This window comes from Stylophora pistillata, chromosome 3 (genome assembly GCF_964205215.1).
Source record: "Stylophora pistillata chromosome 3, jaStyPist1.2, whole genome shotgun sequence".
In the NCBI taxonomy this organism is placed as follows: Eukaryota; Metazoa; Cnidaria; class Anthozoa; order Scleractinia; family Pocilloporidae; genus Stylophora; species Stylophora pistillata.
The window spans coordinates 21,385,649-21,411,310 of NC_142521.1; the positions used below are offsets into that span (position 1 = coordinate 21,385,649).

At 38.2% G+C, this 25,662-nt stretch overlaps 1 protein-coding gene across 6 annotated transcripts; it reads right to left on the reverse strand.

Moving 5' to 3' along the window:
- Positions 1-15,700: 15,700 nt before the first annotated feature.
- On the reverse strand, positions 15,701-25,646 carry LOC111332617 (pinopsin). 6 transcript variants are annotated; one of them, XM_088754332.1, is made up of 5 exons: positions 23,157-23,486; positions 21,345-21,490; positions 21,179-21,265; positions 17,801-18,537; positions 15,701-16,870 (listed from the first exon to the last, which is right to left on the reverse strand). In XM_088754332.1, exons 4-5 carry the CDS (start codon positions 18,457-18,459, stop codon positions 16,438-16,440), a joined length of 1,092 nt encoding a protein of 363 aa, XP_088610458.1. In that variant the 5' UTR covers positions 18,460-18,537; positions 21,179-21,265; positions 21,345-21,490; positions 23,157-23,486; the 3' UTR covers positions 15,701-16,437. The 6 variants fall into 6 exon arrangements, with proteins under 6 accessions (XP_088610458.1, XP_088610459.1, XP_022793723.1 ...); XM_088754333.1 differs by lacking the exon at positions 21,179-21,265 and having other exon boundaries at positions 23,157-23,488; XM_022937988.2 differs by lacking the exon at positions 21,345-21,490.
- Positions 25,647-25,662: the final 16 nt, after the last annotated feature.

A 25,662-nucleotide genomic window follows, 5' to 3' on the forward strand; every position in this document is an offset into this window, starting at 1 on the left:
TTATGTGACAAAAATTGTGCACTCGCGTGAAGCCGCCATGTTTGTTTACATATTTGATTCATTTAAGAGGTCGCGCCATTTTCGTACCCATTCTTCACCCGGCCAAAAAACCCTGTTGAGCCACCTTAAGGTAATGTGAAGTGACCCAATAATTGGTACTATGGTACTATAAACAGAATGGATGGCTGTGACATTTACTGTGGCTAGCTGTTATTCAAGAGTTTGTCATTTTTCCCAGAGGCTTACTTCTTGTTTAAATTATCAGTCTTTTGTTCTCTGTACACAACTTGCCTAAACTAATTAACAAATGTTGAATAGCATAGCGTTTACTATTAAGCTATGGATGTACACGGGAGGTTCCTAAGCATGAAAGAAGAGTAGAGTCGCACGAGGCTATTGCCTCGTGCAACTCTAGCTTCTTGAGTTCTTAGCAACCTCCCACGTGCATCCATAACTCAATAGTGCATGCTATGGCGCTCACCATTTGTTTTATAACATAACATTGAGACATTGGGAGAACAGAAGTCCTTTTATTGAGCTACATCGCAAAAAATTGTTTGTGTAGTCTTACATGACAAGAGAAAACAAGCGCACGAAAATTCATTCATAATAACCGACTGTACACCAGCAACTCGATAAAGTTTAATCACGCTTCCTGGAATACCAACCAAAATCGTCTTTATAAGCTCTGTTTCCAACAACCGGTGAAAGAGTTCAGCAGAACTATGAACAAACTGTGGTGTTTACCTTTTGTTTTATTAACATAACATTGAAACATTGTAATAAGAGTTCCCTTTTATTTAACAAATCTTACGTGATCAGAAAAAACAAGTGCGTGCAGAAAAATAGTCTTAGCATTATTTTGCTCACGTCAGCAGCATACACCCATGGGCAAATAATAGATGCTGAATTAACCTGTCAGAGCACACGCTTCACTTTAGTTATGTTATAATAATTTATGCTATATGGGAGTTATGTCTACTCTATTTGTAACAGTAAAATTACCAATAAAGTTTTCAGAAGTTTTGTCCAGATTTCATTGAAAATGAATGTGAGGAGTGATCAGTTATATTCCTTAAGAGTGTTTAAGCTTCCAGGATGAGAGCTAATAAATTTCTTGAGTGATTCATACATGATTTGTCTCATGTAACATTGACACAGCCAAACTCCCTGGCAAATGTCTATAAATTTCTTTAAATAGCAGTCAGTTTGGTGCCTATTACCACTTAATGTGCAATATCAAAGTCTCCTTTTGACTTCAGTCTTATTTCTCTAATCTCTAAAAGGTGTAAATCATCCATTTTAATAAAGAGGTCAACAAAACTCTTCTCATTGTTTTAAGCTGACTTCATTCAGTCTTGTTCTCAAGGGATACAAGCCTTGAGAAATAATTTGGTTTTTGTCGTCACTGACACTATCAGCTGTACAGTTTCTCGTCAAATTGTCAGATAACTCTTGTAATTTAAGAGGTCGAAAAGTAAGGTTACAAAGGGTGTATCTGATGTTTTTGGGCAGTAAGAAGGATGGTGAAATCAAAGATAATTTTTATTGGGAAAATAATTGATTCACTGATTTAACTATTATAATTACAACTGGAAGCTCAAGATGTTATTTGATTTTATTCACATTTAGGCAACAAGCTGGTCTTTCTTTTTTTGTACACACATCTCCAGTTATGGTGCAATTCTGATCTGTTGAGAGTTGGGCGTAGTTTGACCAAAATAGTGATCAGATTTTGGGTTAATTTTTCATGTCATAAACCACATGTGATGATATTTTCGAGACTGATGATTGAAAAGAACTTTCTTTTCTCTGATAAAAATCATAATTATTCTACCATTTCCCCCAAGTTATGAAAACCATATCTCTAGAGCTAACATTATCTTACTTGTCTTAACGCGACAAGGACATTAATTTTTGTGTTTCAGTAATCGTACCCGCCGGCTGTGATTCGTGAAAAAGAACTTTTCAACTAAAACCTAACTTCTGTGAACTTTTATTTTTGGCTGAAATTGCAAATACATTGCACTGGAAGTTGAAACTCTAACACACTCAAAAGGAAAGTAAGTACTACAAATGTACTCGATTTGTTGGGAAAGCAATGACACGATTAAATTACTTTCCAATACGTCTGTGCTCTTCGACAGGCCTCCTGTATCATTCACAAACAAGATCATCGGCATCGATCGTACCAAAAATTATTTAAGAGGACTCGAATGAACTCGATTGTATACCCTTTTGCTTTTGGAAAATCAATCGATTGTGACTTCCTTTCGCACACCACACAACCATATTAAGACTACGTCGCTTCCATCTCAGTTACAGAGAGGAAAATGACGAGAAAAGTTGTCTCAAGAGCTCGTTCCACTATTGTTTTCCAACGCATTTTCCTCGTTCACTTCTTTCGCGGGGAAACCCTAACCGGCACGCAGCCTGTAGTCCGTAATCCTTCTCAGGACTACACTCACCCGGACGATCACACTACACTTTCACAGAATATACCACAGGTGAATAGTGCTTTTCGCGCGCACTGATTGGCTAGTTCGGAAGTGAATAGCTTAGCAAGTACTATTCACCTCCACATTGGTGAACAATTGTTGATTATGTCACTTGACTGACCTAATACTAAAGGTTCTAGTGCTTTCATCATTTCGCTGATGCCTTTAGGTTCACTTCCTGTTTGAGACCACAAAGTGCAAAATCAGTTGAGCACCGTCTTCTGATTCATCAGAAGATAAGTGGGCACAAGGCCCGTATCATATATTTTCCCCATAATAAACTTGTGACACTTGCAACTTCTAAAGTTTTCTTTGCCATCGCTCAAACAAAACGCTAGTTGTTCACAGTTCAGGACATTTACCAGCAGTAGAGTATATTGATTGGTTAACTTGTAAAATTAGCGGCGAGTCGTAAGCTAATTATGTGGCTTTCATTGGTCCAAGATGACTGATGCCAATTCATTCGAAGGAACTACTGCCTAGCTCACCAGCTTGTCACCGAGGAGTTAAGAAGCAGAACCTCTTTTCCACTAACGCTACATTTTGACTCTGGATGAACCCTTAAAAGGGGGGAATGCCTATCATACATTCACTTCCGAGACGCCATGATACACTTCTGTTTCCGATAGCAGTTTAGAAACCAGTCGCTAGACATTTTAATTTACGTAATCATTCTAAGCAACATATGGCAATCTGCGGTCTCTCCTTACACTTAGGTAGCACGGAAAGCCTTAAAAATCTTGAACAAAAGCTCATCTTTCAAACCGGCAGTCTAAATCCCACAGGGATCAACGAACGCTTTTCATTCCACTAATTTATTCTTGTTTTTCTCGTTGCCATGTTCCCACCAATAACGTAGCTCCATTTTCTGCCTTTAAAAGCACACACAACCCACAATTCCTCTATCATCGCTCTGACGAAGGGCTAACGCTCGAAACGTCAGCTTTTGCAATCGTTAAGGTGGCCAATTTACCATTTCAACTTTGTTGATATATCCAAATTATTTCGTTACTCCCACCGACGCAGCCCCAAACAGTTTCTTTCGAAACTGTCAGCCTTTATACAGGTGTAATTTGCACATTTATATGAGAACTTGACATGTAACTTGACCATGAAAAAAACTTGAAGCCTAAAGCCAGAGTGGCTCCGATGTCTCATGAGCCCGGAGTACATGCATGATGAGTTGCTATGGACTAATCAAGCCAAAACAGGTCTAAAGGTGCCATTTAGACCCTTTCAAACTCCGAATTTGCCCCAGTGAACTCTTCTTGAAATCTTTCTCTTGGATTTGCTGTTAACTGATTGATATTTAGGAAAATCTGTAAACTAGCTTCTGCTAAGTGTCTCTACCCACGTTAAATAAAGATTATTATTATTATTATTATTATTCTATATTCGTGAAATAACAATTGACATAATCGCGACACACGGATGCCTCTTTGACATGACTTTTGGAGACTAATGGCTGTTGAAGTGAAAACCATCAGTTTCCAGTAGTTAAGATAATTTTATTAGGTGCTTCGCGAATGACTTACTTCTTAAAGGTGTCAATCTTACCTTTCCGTTCAGATTAATGGCGACAGTTGGCACCAGCTCCTCCGTGTTCATAAGTTATTGGTGGGCTATCAGTCCAACAACCAGATAAATCAGCAAGTATAATGGACATGAATGTCAAGTAACAACACTTTTGTACCAAGAGTGTGACATCACTCAACAACCAGATAAATCAGCAAGTATATTTGACGAGAATGGCAAGTAACAAGACTTTTGTACCAAGAGTGTGACATCACTCAACAACCAGATAAATCAGCAAGTATATTTGACATGAATGGCAAGTAACAACACTTTTGTACCAAGAGTGTGACATCAGTCAACACAACACAACATAACCCTTTTCTTAAGGAAATTTTTTTATAGGAACATTCAGGCTGAGATTAACCAAAATTTTAAGAACATACTACGAACATACCCAGGCTGAGAGTCAGTTAAGAACGGCTCATTTTTTTTAATTTTTGTGAGAAGTATAATTAAAGGTAAAAGCAATGTAAAACTGTGGTCTAACAGGACAATTAACTCAAATACTTGCGGACATTTTTCAACATTAATAATGTGGATTTCTTATTGTTGATCGCTTCCGAATTGACTCATTGAAATACTATACCTCACATGTTAAGAACTTTTTCAATCTCAAATCGCAAAAAGAAAAAGAACGCTCAGTCTCAGCCCCAAAATTAAGTGTTCTTATAGGTCTTTAGCGACGCTAGCAGGCGAGACATCTGTAAGGGGTCTATCAGTGGTACGTAGTATCGCTTAGTACTTTGACGAGTTGTGTCGTATTTTGACGAGCTCGTAGAGCGAGTCAAAATGCAAACGACGAGTAGATTTTTTTACAGTACAAATTCACCAACTGTACAATATCTCAGACCATTTGTGAAGATTTGTAGACTGCTTTATGCAGTTGGATGATAATGAGGTAACATCAGTGCCAGCCTTGGATCTGTTCGTAGGCTAATGTGTTCATTGAAAAAATTACTTACCTGGTGCCTCAGCTATCACCCAAAGGCCCATGGGAAGGGACTCGCATTTGTTGGTGACAAAAAACTGCGAAAGATTATAATATCAATTAGTACCAGAAATCAAGAAATGTTAAGGGCCTCCATATTGAAATATATGTTATGATTAGCTCCATTGGTTGGTTTCGTTTTTAGGTGATTCATAATGAGGAAGGTCAAAACAGTTTTAATTTTAAAAGTAGTTGACAGGCACTAACTGGGAATAAGCGCATCTGCTTTAGTTTTAAAAGCCATCACCCCATTGAGACCTTTTAAGCAGGTAAGGGTTTATATTCTCTTCTTCGATCGACATGATTTGTCATATTCGGTTGTCAATCCAACGCGAACGCTCTTCTGCGAGAGCTTTCACACCCGCTGGTACATCACCTTTCTATAAATGAAAAAAGAAAAGAGATAAAAATATGCGTGTATTTATGATAATTCTTTATTTTTGTCTAAGAAAGCTTTTTTCACAAAAAATTACGAAAGCGCAAGATCGAGGAGAAAAGTTTTTAAAAAAAGCATAAAGAATCAGTGCTCAGAAGGATTTACACCTATAAAAATACTTTATCTAGAATCCCTTGCTTTGTTTAATATCGGGCAACAATCTTATACACACATCGAGCAGATCAAAAGCATACACCCGGGACTCATTGCGGGCTGGTCCACTTCTCAGTCCAGCTCTCTCTCCTGCCATCGCACCCCACACGTCAGTATTACAGGCCAGGGTCCGTGCAGCCACGCATGGGGAGGTGGCGCTGGACGCAACTGGGAAACGGAGAAGAACATAATAGACAACAAATGTTGGATGGGTATGTTTACTTCACGAGAGTAGCCTGTGTAATCTATGGGCATCGACTATATATAAAATTCGCCCGAGAAAAAACTCTTCTATGAAAACTAAATTCAAAATCAAAGACACTAAGTTATTAGCTAGTTCAGCAAAGCGTATACGTCAAGGCTCTTATACAATTAAAGTTGTTATAAATTGAGCATCAAAGGTTATCCCGGACTGCATTGGCTTTGGCAAACTTTGCTCTGAAATTTGTTAGAGAAACTCACGCCTACCTCTAAACGCCAATCAAATGCAAAACCAGTTGCGTGGGCGACCTGGCAACTTAAATCCTTTCCCATGCTTCAAGCAGGTGACTTGTTTTGACTTCGCACTATATTGTTTCCAAATGCTTAACCGAACAGCACTCTGTGTGAATCTCTGTACATCAAATAATTTCATTTCAGCTTGGTTCTGTTAAGCACGTGATTACCTTGATCTAAAATGTCCAGAATATCTTCCGCGAGACGTTCTTTCACACAGTCCTTGAAAAAAAGGCAGGAGGCAATCATTCGTACAGTTTCCCGACGTGTTATTCACTTGCGCTTTTCCTAGTTCAAACCATAGTTTTTTTCTCCATGCAAACTCTGATGACGAATCAATCAAGGACATGATTTCCTTCAGTAATAACCGAACTGAGGAGCACCACCAAGGGAAAAAATCATGAGTTACTCCAGTCAAAAGCATCATAGAGTAGAAGACAAAAGGTCAGTAGCCTGATTAGCAGACTAACAGTAAGATGATGATGATGATGATGATGAACTTTATTCATGTGTCAATGTATTTAGCTGACGCTAATTGGGGACACAACGTAGATGAATAACCTAATTAATACTGAGAAATAAGCTATAGATTATATAACCAAAGAGGTACAAATTACGCACGCGGAGCAACGTAGATTAATAACCTAATTAATGATAAGAAATAAGCTATGATTATATAACATAAGAGGTAAAATTTACGCAAGCGGAGCAACTGTTACCATTTATCAGTTCGGTAAAATCCTTGCGTCTAATATGGAACTTAAACCTAGAAAGGCTACTAATTTCAGCAAAATTTTTTTTTCAGTTTGTTCCATAGAAATGGTCCAAGATATCTAAGAGAGTGTTTGCCATACAATACAGAATTAAACCTAGGAATATAAACATTTTTATTTCTAAAATTATATTTACAAGACTTAGGACTAAAAATGTCACAAATAAAATCAGGTAGTAGCCAGTTTAACCTTATACATAATAAGTTCATGTACGTTTCTGAATGTGAATTAAAAACTATCCTCAGTGCTCGCTCTTGAATTCTTTCAAATTTCCTTGTATCCGACGCCTTACAGAAATGCCATATGAGATGACAACAGGTAAGATATGGCAAAATAGCAGTTTTATATAGCAATAATAGTTTAGTCTCCGTAGTAACCAAGTTTCTCAACCTGGCGAGAACGCCCACCCTTTGACTGGCCTTCTTGCATAATTCGCTAATATGTTTGCTAAAAATTAGATTCTCGTCAAAGTTCAGGCCCATTAGCTTGATATTATCTGTTGTCGTAATCGGTTGATCACCGATATTGATGTTAACCTGTTCAGTTTCATTACGTTGTTAATCCCTACAGCGTTCAGTTTTTCTGGTTTAGACAGTAAATAATTGTCTTTATACCATTTAAGGGCAGAGTTTCCTTCCTTTTCCATATTAGTACACATAATGGACATATCGCTGCCAACTATATACATCTGATGATCATCAGCATACATCTGTAAATTTACGTTTTCATTTATGTGATACGATAGATCATTTTGGTATAAGTAAGTTCCACAATATTGGACCAATAGGAGGATCCTTGAGGACATCCACGTTTCATCACATTCCAGTTACTAGTAGCCTTGCCAACTTTCACCCTGTTGAGCCTGTCTTTAAAATATGAATGCATCGATTGCAATGATTTGTTATTAAAACCATTAGCGCCAAGTTTGGCCACAGTTAACGAGGGAAGAACTGAGTCAAAGGCCTTAGACATGTCCATCGATAACAGAAGTGCTTTCTGTTTGTTGTCCAAGGCTAATCTCCAATCTTCCACCAAGCCGATTAATGCAGTCTCACAGCTGTGCTTTTTTCTATAAGCTGTCTGTCATTTTAGAGTACATAATATGGCCGTAGCTTGCCGTTATCTCGGATTACATAGTAGATGTTTGAATATCTTGCCAATTACAGGTGTCACAAACCAACGATCTTAACTAAATACGAAGAGAGTGCAATTCTTTGGGAGCCCCGGTATAAGGTCAGAGCCTGAAGGCAGCTTTGTTCCTTTGAATTCTTTAATTTAACCCGAAAACCGAACTTCGTGCCGTGGTACCATGAGAGCCAACCCGCAGGCCATTAAGTTGTTGACCTTTGGCGCCTTAGAAAGCATGGAACTCACCCTTCCCTCCTGTTAGCTGCGTTACAAACGCACCTCAAGATGTTTTCTTTTAATCCATTAGTACGACCCCCGACAACCAATGGATGGCCATATGCATGTTTATCCGAGTTCTTGACCTGGTTCTGATTTGGATCTGTGTCTATTGTTTTTGTTTGAAAAGCTGGAAAACAGAACTCGTGTAACAATTGTGCAATTGTTTAACTTGTATAAAAACGGATATCGAAGATTTGACCAGCATTGAATCACTAGGAGAGGAATATCGCCGTCTCTATCTAGTTCTTTAGAACGTTTCGATGATGGTGACATTCAGAAGATGAATTTTTACTGTTGAATGATGCCAGCATTTCAATTAATCTCGATTATCCCTACCAGAATTCAAACATTTTGACTAAAAGAAGGACTCGACGGAAGTGAGTGCTTGGCAGAGATCGTTACCGAAAAAGGGACATACCTATTCTCGCAGACGTAATGGGGCTACTTGATTCGTATACATGTGAACAAGGGGCTCTGTGCGATGGAATTGAATGCCCTTCAGTTTTGTTGAGAAGATTAGCGTACCCTCGCTGGTACTCCGACGTAAGTGACCTTTTTAAACACAGGAAAAGTCTGAATCACAGCATAGACAAGTATGCAAAGCAGCATAATACAGGTATAATCTTATCATGATGATAAATGTTAAACCAATTTCCTGAAGCAAATTTTTCACGCTTAATCAAGTACGTTTTTTGTGGCTGAAAAACATTACCGAAACTGTTGACTATGAAAATTTTTTCAGATGAACCATAGTTCACGGTGGTCGGTTAGACTCCAGAAAAGACTTCTGGAATAATATCATGGCCATCAATTTGTGTCCGAACTAGTCTACGAATTTTCCATCGAAATAAAGAGAAATGGTGAGATTGTAAAACTTACTGGGTTGCTTGATTGACATCGAGCTAGTTTTAGTGACGAACTATTTATGAGAAAGGCAAACGAATTATTTAAAATTTCCATGAACAAATCGTTTTATTTTTCTCAGCCATTTCACAGATATCCTCTCATAACAATAAACTGTTAAAATTGCCAACAATTTTCGCCCAAAGTAAGTTAAAATGGCGCTATTTTGCTAAGGTTTACTCACGTTTTAGCCGCGACGGCAAAATGGCTTTCTTCACGTCACAGACAAGACCGCTACGGCGGGAAACCTCACAACGACGGCAAACGGAAGTAATTCTGGCGGTAACTTCACTTCCGCTTACCGTCCCAGATGTTTGGATCGTCGGATCTTAAGCTCGCTAATGATTTAAAACTGGGAGGAAAATGAAGATAAAAATCGTTTTAATCCATACAAAGATTACATTCATGATTTGCTGGCTTCCAGCTGTGTACAACCGTGGGCTTAAGGCTCCTTTCGAACGGTTCTTTTGTGAAGCAATCGGCGATCTGCAGGCTGGTTTCTCGTAAGTGTTTGTAAATTCCATTTTACTTCGATGGTAAGTAAGTATGACCTCACACATACCTTTAGGTCCTTTGAGGTAAGACCCGGATCAAGATCGGCCCACATCCAAACTTCATACTACCCTGAAATAACAAAAACATCTACGGTTAAATTAATGTATAGAATTGAAATAATAAAACCCGATAGAATAGACCTCTAACACAGATGAATCTATTAAAGACTATTACTAATCCTGCGGATTATTATAGTCAAGTTAGTCTCTGTATAGACCGCATATATTTCTTCTTAGATTATCACCCCAGCTCGAGAATAGTTGAACGCCACAAGTAATTTATTTTGGGGTCAGACGCCTATACAGGAAACTTTTGTTAAACTTACTATTAAAATTTTCTTAGCTGTCGAGCCTTGGTTGCATTCAAAATTCAGTAGAACCTCTTGCATTTTAGAATATCTTAATAGTTAAAGCGCTATATCAAATGTAATAAATTATTATTATTATTATTATTATTATCATTATGAGAATTTGGTGTTAAATTAACACTCTTCTTAGAGGTTTTTCTGTAATCAACGCTAATTTTCTTGGAGAAGCATTGAAAAGGGAGGTTAAATGTTCATCTCTTCCGGGATTTGAAGGGTAGAAGTTATGTATTACCAACTGACCGTCAAGTGACACAACTGAATCTTTCCCAATCATGATGCCATCGTCAATGATGGAATTGATCACAACAGAAGAACCGTAGTCACTTGAACCGCCTCTCTATAGAAACAGAACACAACAGAATGGCTTTAAGGACATATCCAAACCTAGTAGGGGAGACAGGGGATAACACATTGAATCCAGGTACAAAATAATTTCCTAACAAATCAGAATGGAGAGAGTGCATCAATGATGAGTGAACTGATAAGTGAGTGAATCTTGCGTCAATAGCTAAACCCCATAGTATGACTATCGTCAAGCCACGAGGTAAAAAGGAGCAGTGAGTGCTTTTTTCTTTTCTCTTTGTGCCTTGTTAATATGAAATAAATAACCTAGGAAGGTACTCTCTTGGTTGTGGCTGTGTGACACCACTCTATACTGATTTTCATTTCGAACTTTGTTGATTCGGTAAGGAGATAATTCATTCTTACCAGACATGATGATGCATGCGTGAGCCTGTTGCAGTCAAATGACTCCCTACTCAAATCAAGCAGGTTAATGCTATGAAGCATTTGTCTCCTGTAACATTCTTCAGAGGGCTTCATGTAATCAAAGGTTCCGTTTTCGATGGAAACTGTTCAAAACAAAGTTCTTCTCTGTAATTTGTAGACAGGTTACTCAGCATAAATTTACAAATTTATTTATTTATTAACAATATTTATGCAGGCTGGCCCAGTTCAGCTTCAGGAGGTCTTCTCTTTATGTGGTAGAGAACCAGGATTAAAAAAAACCGCTTAAATCAAGTGAAATCGGTAAAATAACGGCACCAGGAGCAAACGACACACGTATGGAATAAGGTAAGCCATTTTTATTTAATATTTTCGCTTTTAAATATCTCTATGGATATCTTGTACAAAATCCCATACAAATCCTTATAAATATGCAAATTGTGTTCCTTGGGTGGTTCTCAAAGAGAGCTTGGGCCCTCTGTGGAATTATTAGTAAAATCTTGGGAATGATTATGTCTTTTTAAAATATTCGACCAAACACATCGACCACATGGTTTAGAAAAGAAAAAACTTCTTCTGTTTTCGAATTTATTTGGTGTACTTAACGTGCAAAGGGATTGATCTCGTTAGTGAGTACCTTCCAAACTTTTTCAATTGAGCTGTTCAAACTTATGCCATTAAGAATGTTGAACGTGTTTCATATAACTTTTAGGTGGGCACCAGTGACTTAACCTGGATTGACTCTGCTCCATTTTCCAGACCATAATAGGTGCATGCGTCCAGAGGATGGAAGACATGAATATTTAGTAGCTTTGATGCCACTCTGGTATTTATATACACTGTACCACCAACCTGTTGGGGAGACAGCCGATGAATCAATTTCTGAATCGTTTTAAGATAATATATCTCATATCAAATGTTCTTTATCATTCAGTGACTTATTCCTTTCCTTTTATTGCCGAAAAACGCCAGAATTAATGAAGTTTCTCTCAATTTTCACGGGCCGAAAGCGAGCCACTTCATCTGAAAGTAAACTCCAAGAAATAATGCTCTGGTCATGGGAAGTACCGTCACATTTTGTTCGATAACTCTACGGCGTTGATTATACACTCTCGTCGAAAACGTTTTCTTCCATGAAATTTTCAGGATGTTACCTTTAGAAAATTCAGATTCTTTGGGAAAATACACATAATTATTAATTCTTAATTATTTTTAATTTACGCGGACCTGACCCCCAACTTACCACTGGCACTTTGCCGTTGTTGCTTAGAGCACATTTCTTATTTCGTCTTCGGTTTCTCGAAATCTTATGTCTTTTAATTTGCCCTGGAAAAGAAAACAGGGAAAACCCTAATACGTATTTATCTTTTTAATTCTGGTTTGAATAACTGATACCATGTGAAGCTTTACAGGAAAGAAATGTACTTTCAAAAATTGGTCAACCATACCTCTTGTCCCAGGTTGACAACTCCGTGGACCTTCGTATATCGTACATTTTCTTGGGAGAGAATCACGGTCATTCCGTCTAAAAACTTGTTCCAGTCAATTCCTTAACAGTAAAGACAGCGAATTAAATAGACATAATCTTAAAGCTTCACAGATGATCAATGTCTAAAGAAATTTGATGTAGTTGCATTTGTCAAGTTTTCCAAGAAATGCTCACGATCATTACAACGTTCAATTTACATGCATTTGTGTTTTTTTTTTTGTTTTGTTTTTTCAATCCTAATACTTACTGTGTGAGGATCCACTGATGGAAGCATATCTGCACTGCAAATCCACACTCCTGGATCGGAGGGGCGTTTGCTGATATCCAATTAATGAAGAGGTACAACAGAAATAGTCCCATTATACAAACTTAAATTTCCAAGCCACTGAAAAACAGCACTTGCAAACGGTATTCCATTTTATTAATCTCTTTCCAGTTTTGAAGTCAAATAGATTTAGCTACATCAGCTCTCTGCCTTTATTTATAAAGGTCTACCACGTTTGTTCTAGAAACAATATTTCATCTTAATATATTTGGCGGCGGCCATAATTGAACTTTTGTTACATTTGAAGACAACATTGGAACCTTTAGGTTGCAACTTGGAACAAAACGTAGTAAATAGTACATTTTTTTAGGTACTTTTCGACAGCGAAGATAAACATTGCACAGTTCCTGGTGCAGACTACTCCTTTGAATGTAAATGCATCATAGAAACACTACACTATACTGTCTCACTGTTTCTGACATAAGATGAAGCACGTAGTCGAGGTTTGTCAACAGAGCATCGCACAGATTCTCCTTTGATGCTTCCGAATGTTTAGCGGGTAGAGTGTTGAAGAATCTACCACAAGGACTTAATGGAAAATTTCCCCCATCTGTTTGCAAAGGGAATTGAAATAAAAAGGGTGCAAAATCAATTGCATTTGCACGCTTTTATCTCAGCCAATCACTCAGCCATCAATTCCGAGAGCGGCACACAGCCTCTGTTTTAATTCGTGGCAAGTGCATAATTTTGGATTGGAAAATGCTCCCTCTACTGTTCATGTTCGATCCGTTCCTTCTTCAGTAAGTCAGTTTACTTCGGTCCCCTAGCCACTTCTAAATAAGGAAATTTAGAATGAGTGTGCACCCATCAAATCTTGTTGCACAAGACACCGGCTGTAGGACACTTCAACCCTTTTAGTAAATTACCCATAAGAAAGAAAAAGAAGAGATTATTTGATCCAAACCTGAAAACCAGCCTTGGCGCTAAGATGCTCTGTGACAACTCAGTTCAGAGTGGCTTCACCGCTTCCAACACTCCCTCTTGGGTCTTCAAGAGCCAACACCACTGTATCTTTGCTAATCAATCCCTTACTTTGACGAATTTCTAGTTCTGTCGGAGTAAATCTCTCAACAGTTATGTACAACGTTATTTAGTGTACCGGTAAGCCCATAGAAGATTAGACCGAACTTTCTATCGGTTTGATTTACCGGCGTAATAACACACTTGGGATGTTCAGAAGAGCATGAAAATAATTTTTATACCATTTGGCTCTGGCTCATGAGTTAAGAAATTTGCTCGTGTTCTGTTTTTAACACCCCAAGTGTGTTATTGCATTCGAGCCCTAACAGTTGTTACGTTTAAAAAGGCTGGCATACACGATAAGGTAAGGAAACAAACAGTACTATAATTGAGCATTGCAACGGAGTATACATAAATTTTTCGGAAATACATGGTAATTCTCGGTTGCATAGATACGTTCAACAAGCTTGAACAATGTAGTTTTAAAGCCAGTTTACCTTTTTGAAACATCTTATCTAATCAGAGTTTATGAAACGCAAATGATAAGTTAAAAAAAAGATTTAATCCATTTTCTCGTTTATCCAAGAATTTTCTCCTTGCGCTCAAACAGGAAATCGAAAAGAGCAATTTCCTTTGAAATTTCAATGACCTTAAACCGCTAAAATTTGTTCCCGCAGAACATGAAGAATCACCAATCCGCAAAGTAGGATTTTTGATTAATTTTTATGCTGAACGATAATTTGATTTATTTTGGACATGTGCTCTTGGATTAATCCTCACTTGCTCAGTGAGCACCTGGTTAGCGAATCTCACACTCGACTTTTTTTTAACAACAAATAAAACACACTACATGTATATGCTCTAAACAATGTTTTACCTGTCTGGAAAGCTCTTGCACTCGTTTTGTTTTAACAGATCGAAACTATCGCAGTCCAGGAGGTTTCTACAGCGATTTCATCCATGGCTCAATCGGTGACGGACAAAATTCACTTAAAGTAGTTGAGAAGTGATGTTCTCTGGAATACGGAACTTGCATGGTTTTATTGAGTGTTTTAAATGGTAAAAGTGAAGTCACTAATTTTCATAACAAAGACAGCCAGCCAGCCAGTCATTTGGATGAAGAGACTGAAAGGTGTTTCAAGGTTTTCTTAGATGATGTAAAGTTCTATGGGTCCACCACTGTTGCCATTGACGATGTCAGATGTTTTTTGATGGTACTCCTGTAAGGACTGTCGTCATTGATAAAACAAAACTCGGGCAGTAGAAGCTCAGCTAGTAAACATTTTCTGTTTATTTATTCAAAAATAAATCTCCCTAGAATTTGCTTTTAAGGTCGATGTCCGTGGTATATTGTAGTAAGTTAGAAAAGAAAGGAAGAGCTTCACAGACGGCGACGTTAAAAATTTCCTAACAGCGGAGGAAGGCTTAAACATGAAAAAAACCGAAAATGACTCGTAGCTTGCTGCTCGCGGCTGAAAATTAGTAGATTTTAACTAAACAGATTTCTTCTGTTGGTACGGAAAAGTTTGGCGAAGGTTATCAACCACCCAAAAATCACGTGTAAACCGTTCGCCACAACGTCAGATAAACTGGCGGGAAAGTAAACTTTTCTAGTCAGTAAAGGCCTATGGTGTTTACATAATAAACAAAATAATACATGATTGCTTGTAGATATGGAATTTCTTTTCATGATAAAAAGATTGTCGCGCTCTCCAAGTATCCTAAGTGTGTTATTGCGCCGGGAAACTGATACAAAGTGGGATCTATTGCTTGCATCTCAACCCTTACATTTGTTCAAAATGGCTGGCATACACGGTAAACTGAGAACACAAACAATTCCGTTCTTGAGATATCAAGTTAAACACTCGAAGAGAAATTCCATATTTACGCGCGCCCATGTGTCATTCTCTTTTTATTATAAGACTGGAATAACGGCAGCTTTCTGGCAAGTCTTTCTGGAAAATAAAATGAAGACTCTGATGGAGCTTATTTAGTTAACTACGGATGGAGGACGCGAGCGCTCAGTTTCGAGAAAACCATGACAAAAACATTAGACGTTAACAAGATATTTTATGTCTACCTTTATGGATACGTAAATACATTCAAATGATCTTTCGCAAGAACTAACCCGATTTATTGTTAACAATTACACGCATTAAAAAAATGTCCACACAAACATGTCATTTTATTGATATATGACTTAGAATTCTTGAAATTAAAATATTTTCAAGTGCACCAATTAAATTTAAGAGAAAAAAGCACCTTCGGTAGCTTGTCGTGACTTTTTTTTGTTTCTAACTTTCTAATTCTGCTAAGTTATGCTTAGAATGCGTCCAAAGTTTATCGTGCAGAATAACCTCATTTTACTGTCAGCCATACAAGTAAATGGAATGGTAATAATTCGAAATGGATTCCAATTGCATACTTTAACTAGCATTTTTAACAAATTCTCGTTTATTCCTCTTTGTAAGATTGTTTCTTTACTTTGGTTTCGTTAAAGTTCTACTTTAACCACGCTTCCCTTAATTTTATTTAATTATCAGATACCAGTAGTAGATCTCCAGAGATTTAATCTCCTTTGTCAACAATTCGGTTCAAATTTGTCAGCCTGATCGCAGGAACTGGAAGTTTGCGGACTAACTTAATGCACAGTCTACATCATTGTAACTTCTACTGCACTCAAGACTGTCTGAGAGGATTTTTTTTTTCACTATTTAATTCATCCTCTAGGCCGTAATACTTGGTAATAGTTCTTGTTTGCCGCAATGCAGGACACTGTAGACTACTTCAAACGTCGTTCTGGTCGTTCTGGTACCTCTGGGATCTTCTTTTATCAAAAGAAGAACTGGCATTGTCGACAATGGACCCGACTGACCTGGAAACGGAATTTGACGCCGGATTGACCTCCCTTGAGAAAAGGCTGCCGCAGGGGATGATGCGCAGCAGAGTAGCTCGGAATCTGTCATTCATCACCGTGTACACTATGGGGTTGAAGATAACAGAGGCTTTGGCGAGTAAATCCGGGACCTCTGCCTCTGAAGGTGTCAGCGAATTCGTACCCCGGATGGTGGCAATGATGCTAACCAAGCAATATGGCGACCAGCTCAACACGAAGGCGGCAATTGACATCGCAATCGTGCGCACCATTCTAATCTGAGACTTTCTTCGACTGGCTTCCACTGAGGCATTGCCTGAGGTGGGTTGTTGAGTGCGAATGAAGCTAAGATGGAAGAGAAAGCTGTTTGTCTGTGATAATGAATGGTATTAATAATAACAATATTTAACGAGGGAACGTAACTCGCCAAGGCAGTTTTTAGTGGGCCATCATAAGAGCCCCCAGTGGGGCCCTTAACAGCAGTTTTTTTTTCTTGTGGGACCTGTAGCAAAGCCGATAAAAGGAAGTTTAAACCACGAACGCAGCAACATCAGGAACGTCACTAAACAAAAAGTTTTATGAGCATAACAATGGCTGTGCATGTGCGTTACAAATCTTTGTAAATTTCTTTGCCTCTACTGTAAAACAACAACGTGATATGACCGAACGTTGCGTTGTCTAGAAAATGTGAACGACGAAGGCTAATTTTTTAAATCTTATTTCTAATTTAATGCTGTGTTCCCTATTCAGTTTCGAGATAGTTTTGACGGTGAGAAACGCACTCATTGACTTTCTAGTGTCGTGCGGTACAAAGGTAAAATATAAGTTCATGTTTTAACCGACGTTGTCCACGGCGTCGCCGTCATCGTTTCTTATGTAACCTGGTAGCTCTTTTTAGACTTGTCACTGAACGATTTATCATCCAACAAGCCGTCCATGAAAAAACGAATTTTTCGGCCAAGAATAAATAAGTTTTCGGAGTAATGCTAGGCAGAAAATAAAGGTTTAGATCTTCGGAGTAAAAAAAATGAATTTTTTGAGACCCTTACGGATCATATTGAATGCAATGTTTAAGAAGGGTTGGAATGCAGAAAGCGTAGCCTGCCTAAAAACACGGACTACTTCTTAAGTTCATTTTCTTGTTAAAATACCCATCTCTGACACCAAAAGTTGCAAAATCTTCTCTTCCGATTTCAAGACCAGGTTAAAACACATATTGATTAAAACATCAGATAGACTGTTCTCCCCTCCCCCCCCCCCCCCGAGTAAGCGTACCTGTAGATTCGATAGTAACAGAAAATAATGACACTCAGTGGCAGCACGAAGCCGACAAAAACCAGAAACATATTGTACGCCACTCCAGCCTTCGTTTCCGGAACCCAATTAGGACAGCAGCTGATACCGGAGGCACCTGGAACGAATTCGTTCCAACCCACTAACGGCGGAATCATGGACGTCACTCCATACACCCACGTGAACGTGATAATGGCCGCCATTTTGATTGTGGAGATTTTTGTCGTCTTAGTCACTGAACTAACACCGTGAAACATCACCAAACTCATCATGGTCAGATTGGCGATGGAAGCGATGCCAGTGGCGCCATTGATAAATCCCGACCATATGCAAAGCGGCCGACTTTCACGAAGGTTGAGGCCGGAGGAAGCAAAGTTACTTGAGACGACCACAGGATAGCCAAAGACAATTATAATGATGTCAGCGACTGCCAAGTTTATCATGAGTGGAGTGATGTTTTTCCTTCTGTGTTCAGGACAGCGTAAGACAAGGATTGTCAGAACATTGCCCACCAAGCCGACTGCCAAGATTAAACCCATAACGACCCCATACGAAATGAGGATGTCTGCATCCAGATGGAATTCTCTATCGCTGTTAATTTTTATTGAAGTCGTACTCGGAACTCCGGTTGACGGACTCATTGTTTCCCTGTCAAACCTTTACGTATTTGAATCTTGATCAGTTGTTGGACTTGTAATTTTCTGATACGTTTAATAATTCTGCAAAGGAATTCAAAATATACTCATGAAGATAGATATGACAAAGGATAATATCATTTAAAATACACTAAGTTCACTTGCCGTTATGTAGCGATCTCGCACGCTTCATAATATGCAGCGTAATGTTTGTTTTACAGGCATGTTGGGTTGTAATTACCTATTTATGAGAATAGAACCAAGAGTTTTGTACTCTCCTATCTTCGTGCGTAAAGGCTTAACTGAGTTTGAACCTTGGCTAGAAAATAATGCTTCTCTCTGGTGGTACTCTTTTTTATCATTTATGGAAATAAAGCTTTTTGTTTTCCAGTAGAGAAGAAAGGTAAGGCGGCACGATTTAAATTCTATCGGACGAGCTTAAAGTATCTTAGTCAACCACGCCCCTGTGTTTGTTTACTTTCGGAAGAGTACAATATCATTCTTGCGATAGTTAAAACCAAGGGAACATTAGTTGAAGTTCTCTTATTGGCACAGACAGAAGTAATTAGATAGTGGATGAAACTAAAGAAATGATAATGTTCAGAGATAACAACGATAATTGAAGTCCTGTGTAGGGGCCACTCGTTAGGATGCAAGGGGACTGGAACCGGCAAAATTAATTCCAAACACCGTGACAATGGTATAGGAAACAACTGATATTCCGGTTCGTGATTGCAAAGCATTTTGGTTGAATAGATACTTTACTTTCTAAAGCAAATTGCGGACCACAAAGTACTAAGATTCAAATCCTTCTGACCGAGCTTTTTTCATTATTTATTATGTTTATTAAGCGAACGAATACAAAGACGAGGCTAGCACGTAATGTGAGTAAAGGACAGGGAGAGGTGCATGAAAAAAAAATGACACTGAGCGAGTATATATGGAAAAAAGTGAGGGACAAATGAATAAAGCCCGGCGATATCTGGCATGGACTAGAAAGGGCCTTAAACATGCAATAACGAGTTCATTATTTAATGAAAAATATAAGCCGAAGAAGGCTTTAATGGTGACTTTGTTCGGTGACGGTGTAATTTTGTCGGCAAGCGGTTTGTAAATACCTTCAGCTTCCTAACCGCATAAAACTTCGTCTAATTTCTATTATGACGATACACGGATGAGAAAAAAATCTTTGAGAGATTTCCTCTTCCAATAAGCGAAGAGAGCGGAATTTAACGTGATTTGGGAACCGTGTTAGTAAATGTGTTACAGTGGATCACAGACTACTTGAACGCTTGGATTTTTAACATTTGAGTTGTATATGAAAACAAACAAGCATGAAAACAAATTCATGTCAAGGGTGCTTTAAAAATCGCTGTGAAAATTTAAACCGATTCATAGCTTTGAAGTTTGGAATTTTTCCCGAAATGCGCAACACATATAGTTTTACACGGGAGGGGGGGGAAGCGATGTTGTTTAAGAGATTCGCCTTCCATGAGAAGTGGTAACTGAAGAAAGAGTTAAAGAAAGGAATATCGTATGGGAGGTTAATGCTACGCGCTGAAAAAGTACAGTAATATAAAAGACGTACGTTCTCTCCTAATAATTCCAGAAACCGGGAAGTTTGAATTGTGTGTTTTGAGTTGTAAATTCCTTTCAAAGATGAAATCTTATAAGAGATTCCTTCTTTCAGTTCATACAATCGCGACTCGCTCTGAGCAGGGAAAAGGAAAAAAACAAAACGCTCTGTTTTGGATAATACTACTCTCGGTCACCATCTTGTCTGTCAACTCAACTTCAAAGTATTCATTCGGTACGCTTCGCTATCTCTCGCGTGATAGACACACGATCGTGTGCCAGAAATGATAGACCTTCTCGTAGAAAAAATGTAGGAAAAGTAAACGAATGAAAGTGATCATCTGTCATTGTCAACTTTAACCTTTTGACCTCCAAGAGTGGCTAATATCTAATTTCTCCGCACAACATCACCCCTGAGTCACGCATTCAGGAAATGATCAACAACTAATAAAGTAGCTCTTGATTGTTTAAAAAAAATCATCACTCGGTCATATCTTAGAAAATGTATAGAGAACAGTATGGAAAATAGGCATACTGACGTTAGAGCGTAAAATATTTAATACACATTTGACCATCTTAGTATGAAGAGACAATCAAACTAACACATATTTCAAATTCCGGAAAGTTTACTCATGTGTTTCTCGAACACTTCCTTACTAAAGAAATCAGACCACAAATCGAATTAACTGGCTTTAACTAATTGGGTTAAGGGCTTGTCAAGAAGACGTGAGTTTCATCATATTATGCTTATTCCCTGAAGAATCCATAAATACAATATCGCCAATTTGTGGAACAAAAGGGTAAGTAAGGTGGCTTGAAGTAATCCACAGGTAGTTCTGAAATTGTTGATATTATTTTCACTTGATTAAGTGAGTCCTCGGGGGAAAGAAAGGAGGGGAAGTCTTACTTGGAAAAAAAAAACAACATTAAAACAGGATTTCAGGCATGCCTCAACTCATAAAAAAATTCGTATCTCATAAAGCTGACCCCACTTCACTTTCAAAGGGTTCCTCACTGGATGAAGCATCCACGTTTTTTCTACACCCCCCGGCCAACCTATACGCGATTTTCGTCATTCGCCCATTCAAAGTGCAATATATGAATATCACATATATATATTGTTAGAATGTAGTATTGAAATGATACGTACGTTAGAGAAGAGCGTGACCTTGTACCTTTCACCGGCAGAAGCTTCAGCCCTGTTTAACAATGACTTCCTGATGTTTCAATGCAACTCCTGTTGTGAATATCCCGAAGCAAATAAAATATGAAAAGTGCGTTCTCCTAGAGAGTTAATTAAAATTCATGACTATCACCTGATTGGAAGGGATTTCACGTGAAATATTTCTGACAACGATGGATTTCAATCGCTCTCCGTTAGGTAGATCGTGTGACTGGCTTGTTTGGAGAGGCTGGGAAACTCCTCACGCTGTGAAATTTCTTCAGACGATTTTTCGATTTCCTAAATGTATATATTGAAAGAGAGATTATTCAGATCGCGACTTTTAGATTACTGAGTTCAAATAGAGAGATTATAGAAACCCTGTTATTCTGCTTTAGTGTGACGAGTTATCAGCAATAGTTAAATCTTGAGACGATCGATTGGAAAGCTCTTGAACTTAAACAGTTTAATTTTGCCGTTTCCTCTCACGTGGAGGCGCCGAGCAGATTAGCTTTTTTTTAAAAAAAAAATAAACATGTTGTGTTCTTTCCTTCTATCTGATTGATTTGAGGATCAAAGACAACGAAACCAAGTAAAATTTGCCGTAAGACCTTTGACCACGTTTAACCCTACATACTCTTAATGTGAGTACATGTAAAAATATTCTTCATGCTGTTCTCCACACATTTCCTAGGGTACAGCCTGGGAGGATTTCTTTGACGCTTCTTTATTTACCCTGTTCTCCCACCCTTGATGTTTGATCCAGCAGTGATGCTGAAGGGAGATATTAGATCAGTCCCAGTCGATCCCAGTCACCCTTGAGAGTTCAAAGGGTAAACTAGTGAACTCTCACAGGCGGTTATCACGTTCATCGCCGTACACTGGTGAGCGGAAAAAAAATAGAACAATATTGTTCTATTTTTTTAAAATAATGGTGAAAATCTAGGGGTTATCTGAAAAATCATCAATATTTTCATCGCGAAATACCTTGACTGGATTTTCATAAAACAACAAGTAAACGGCTATGTAACGTTTGAGTAGCTGCCAAGTTCATACACGTGCCGCCATGCTGCCCTATCAGGTGATCGCATTTTTTCCTAACGAGATTATTAATTGACGATAGCAAACACGCTGGTTTGCTAAATAGCAAGTTTTTTATAAGATCTTTTCGTTCGCCCAATGAATAAGATATTACCACTATCAGTAAGGGAATGAAAACAGTAAAATTAACAATTCCTCTCTATGTTCTCCATTATCAATCCGAGAGAAAAGTGACGACAAGCCCTATCCCATCTGGATGTAGTTCTATGCTGTCGCGCGCGGCTAAGCCGAGGCTGTGATGGGCTTTTGGCGGTCAACACCCTCGATATTCTGGGCAGTTTTTGAAAGTTAAACTAGTTTCGATCAGTGATTTGATAAACGACCTGTTTAGTCCTCCTGGGAGGGGAACTAAGCGGATCAGTCTGATCTAGAATTGTTCTGCTACGAGATCAGCAATATCATTTGATTGTAACTAGCTTGCAGAACAGAGTTTCTATTTTAATTGAGGGTTTTTGTTTTTCCAAATGAGCGCGATAGCTAGATTGTAACTAGCTTGCAGAACAGAGTTTCTATTTTAAAAAAGAGATTTTTTTTTTTTCCAAATGAGCGCGATACCCATGCTTAGCGCGCGGTGAACAAGCGCCCGCCACCCACATTTGGTGCTTGTCCTTGCTTTCTTGTAAAAAGAAAAAATCAAAAACAAAGTCCAATACGCCTGTCGCATAGGGTGAATGTAACTTAATTAATACAATGAATTGGTGTTTTAATCCTGTAAGCATGCGCAAAAAACGCAGCGGGTCTACTAAAAATTCCACGTTATACTATTTGTCCCTTTGTTAAAGGGACATTTTTCATTTCCCGCGTGAAAGAAAAAGACATCCACCGACAGATTTCACTTGAAGCTATTTTGATTTGAAAAGCTTACCTTTTGCAAGGGCTTCAATCGAGGCATAGGTTTGAAAAGTTATTAAATCTTTTGATCCGTAAATGTTGTCCCAGGACTCGGTCAACGTCAATGCGTTGGCACCTGTCCAATGGTCCAAAAGTTTCTAAATCCATTATCATGATGTATCTTGTTAGTAAATCTTTGTGATTTCAGTCTGTCTGCTGGTTATTAATGAGCTCCAGGTATGAAAAACATCATCAAATAAAAAGCAAATTAAAATAAGCAATCAGCACATAATCAATTATCGGATACATGGGAGATGTACGATGCGGAAAAGATTAAAATCATGGGTCTTTTAAAACCAAGATATAATATCTTAATCCTATTTTGCTCTTTGTTTGTTTTAATCGTGACGCCGAGCAGGTATGAACAAAAATATCAAATTAAAAATTTCGATAAGGAAAGTCAGTGTTTAGCACTTTTCAAGAGCAAGGGACGGGAAAAAAAATCCTCCAACGATAGACCTATCCGATTTCGCAATTACATCGATGCTTCCATGCTTGAAACAAGTAAGGAACATCACAATTTCTTTACTTGACGACAGCGAATAAAATTTGCTATCTTCCTTATATGATATTAATCTATTAACACCAACCCTGATGGTGGCAAACAGCCGAAAACGTTTGATTCAAACATTTTAATTTTTTCCTAATCTTTTAGCCTTGTATAAAATATACCAACAGGCATAGTTCTGAAAACTACACCAGAAAAACACATTCGGTTTAAAGTTGACAGCTTTTTGTCTTCGTCTTAATCATGTACAAATGTCGAAATTACTGACATAAATTAAAACAAATCAGGCTTGATTCCCTTCCATTATAACGCAATCTCATCAATCTTTCTAAAGGTGTAAAAACCTCCTCTCAGATTAAAGTTATCGATTTGGAAAACATTTGGGAAGCATCCGCCAGGATCAACGCTCTCTAATAAAAAGGCGGCTCGACACCAAAATGTGCCGCCACACGTAAATGATATAATACAAATTCCCTGAAAAGCTTCATTTTTAACCACTTGAGTGTTTTAACCCCGTTTGAAACTTCCGATAAACTCTGTAGTTTTATTCTTCTCAGATAAAGGGACATTCCGGCGAGCGGTGGAGTACAATCGAAATAAAATATAATGATTTATGGGCCGTGGCGTGTTTTTTTTTTTTTTTTTTAAACGGGCTACTCCTCCGTCGGGAATTAAATAAATATTACAACGTAAGAAGAAAACGGAAAAGAAATCTGCCACCTTCGCTGCAGCTTTTATGAGTCACTCGACATTGCAAAGCAGAGTGTGCAAGCTAATCTCGACCAAAATTTTTAAGATATTACGGGTCTTCCACGACGTTACTGGAAAAACGAAGCTTTTTTTTTAGTTCAGAAGTACGATTGAGCGATTGAGCGCGGCATTGCCCTAAGTAGTCTTCCTTGTTTCGCTCAAATTAAATCCAAAATTAATCGGGGACCACAAGCAGTAGGCGAAATATTTAGTTACTGGCCTGTGGATGATAAGTAATAAATTGATGCTCGCCGATAAGCTCCGGTTATGGCGGCTGCTGGAAGTAGGGCCTGAAACAAATTTAAAATTCGACGAAATTCCATGATAGCTCAGTTGTTATCAGCACCTAACTAGTATCTAAAAAGCACGGGTACACGCCCCGTCGAGGCCTGAAATGTGTTCTCAAGCTGCACTCTCGGTGTATGCTTATTTTCAGGTTTTCAAACGCTCACATTGACCTTTGTAAAGTGAGTGCGCGTTACTGGTGCTAATGAGGTCTGATCTGTACTCCTGTGATCATTTGATAGGTTTTTCACGCTAACTTTGGAAATGAAAGCACAGCTTCCTCAGCTATATTGCCCTTACCGTAACTTTATTTCATTACAAAGCGCTTTTGAGCCTTTCAGATGAAATGTTGTCTATGCCATTGTTACTCAAATGTATGTTTACTTAAAATGAAGAATGGCTACCTATTAAGCCTTTTACATATTCATAACGCAATCAAATTAATCAAATACAATTTTTTAAATATTAATTCGTTTATCCTGTGCAACTTTCGTCTTCCCAATTAAAATAGTTGAGATTAGTGTGGTTAAGACAAACATTACCAAAGAAAGTTTTCGAAAACTGAGCCAGATATTGTAATAGTAAAATGAAAATGAACTTAGAGGCCTTTGATAACTGTTTTGCGAATTCTTGCGGCAATTCACTGTAGGTGACAAAATGTTTTTGACGGGCAGTCGTTTGCGAGCTGAAGCAATTTTGAGAAGTGAGTTTGAACCAGTGTAGAGCATAACTTCTTACCTTGTACCCCTAAATATAAATTATGTCCGATAAGAATTAAAAACATACAGCAAAAACTATTGAAATACCTTGAGAAAATCGAATTGCACAGCAAGTGGAGAATAGCGTATTTCGAGAGCTGCGTCTACGGGAAACGGCGAGAGTGCTCTGAGATACTGTGTTAACGAATTTCAGTTTCTTCAAAACCCTGTCGCCACTT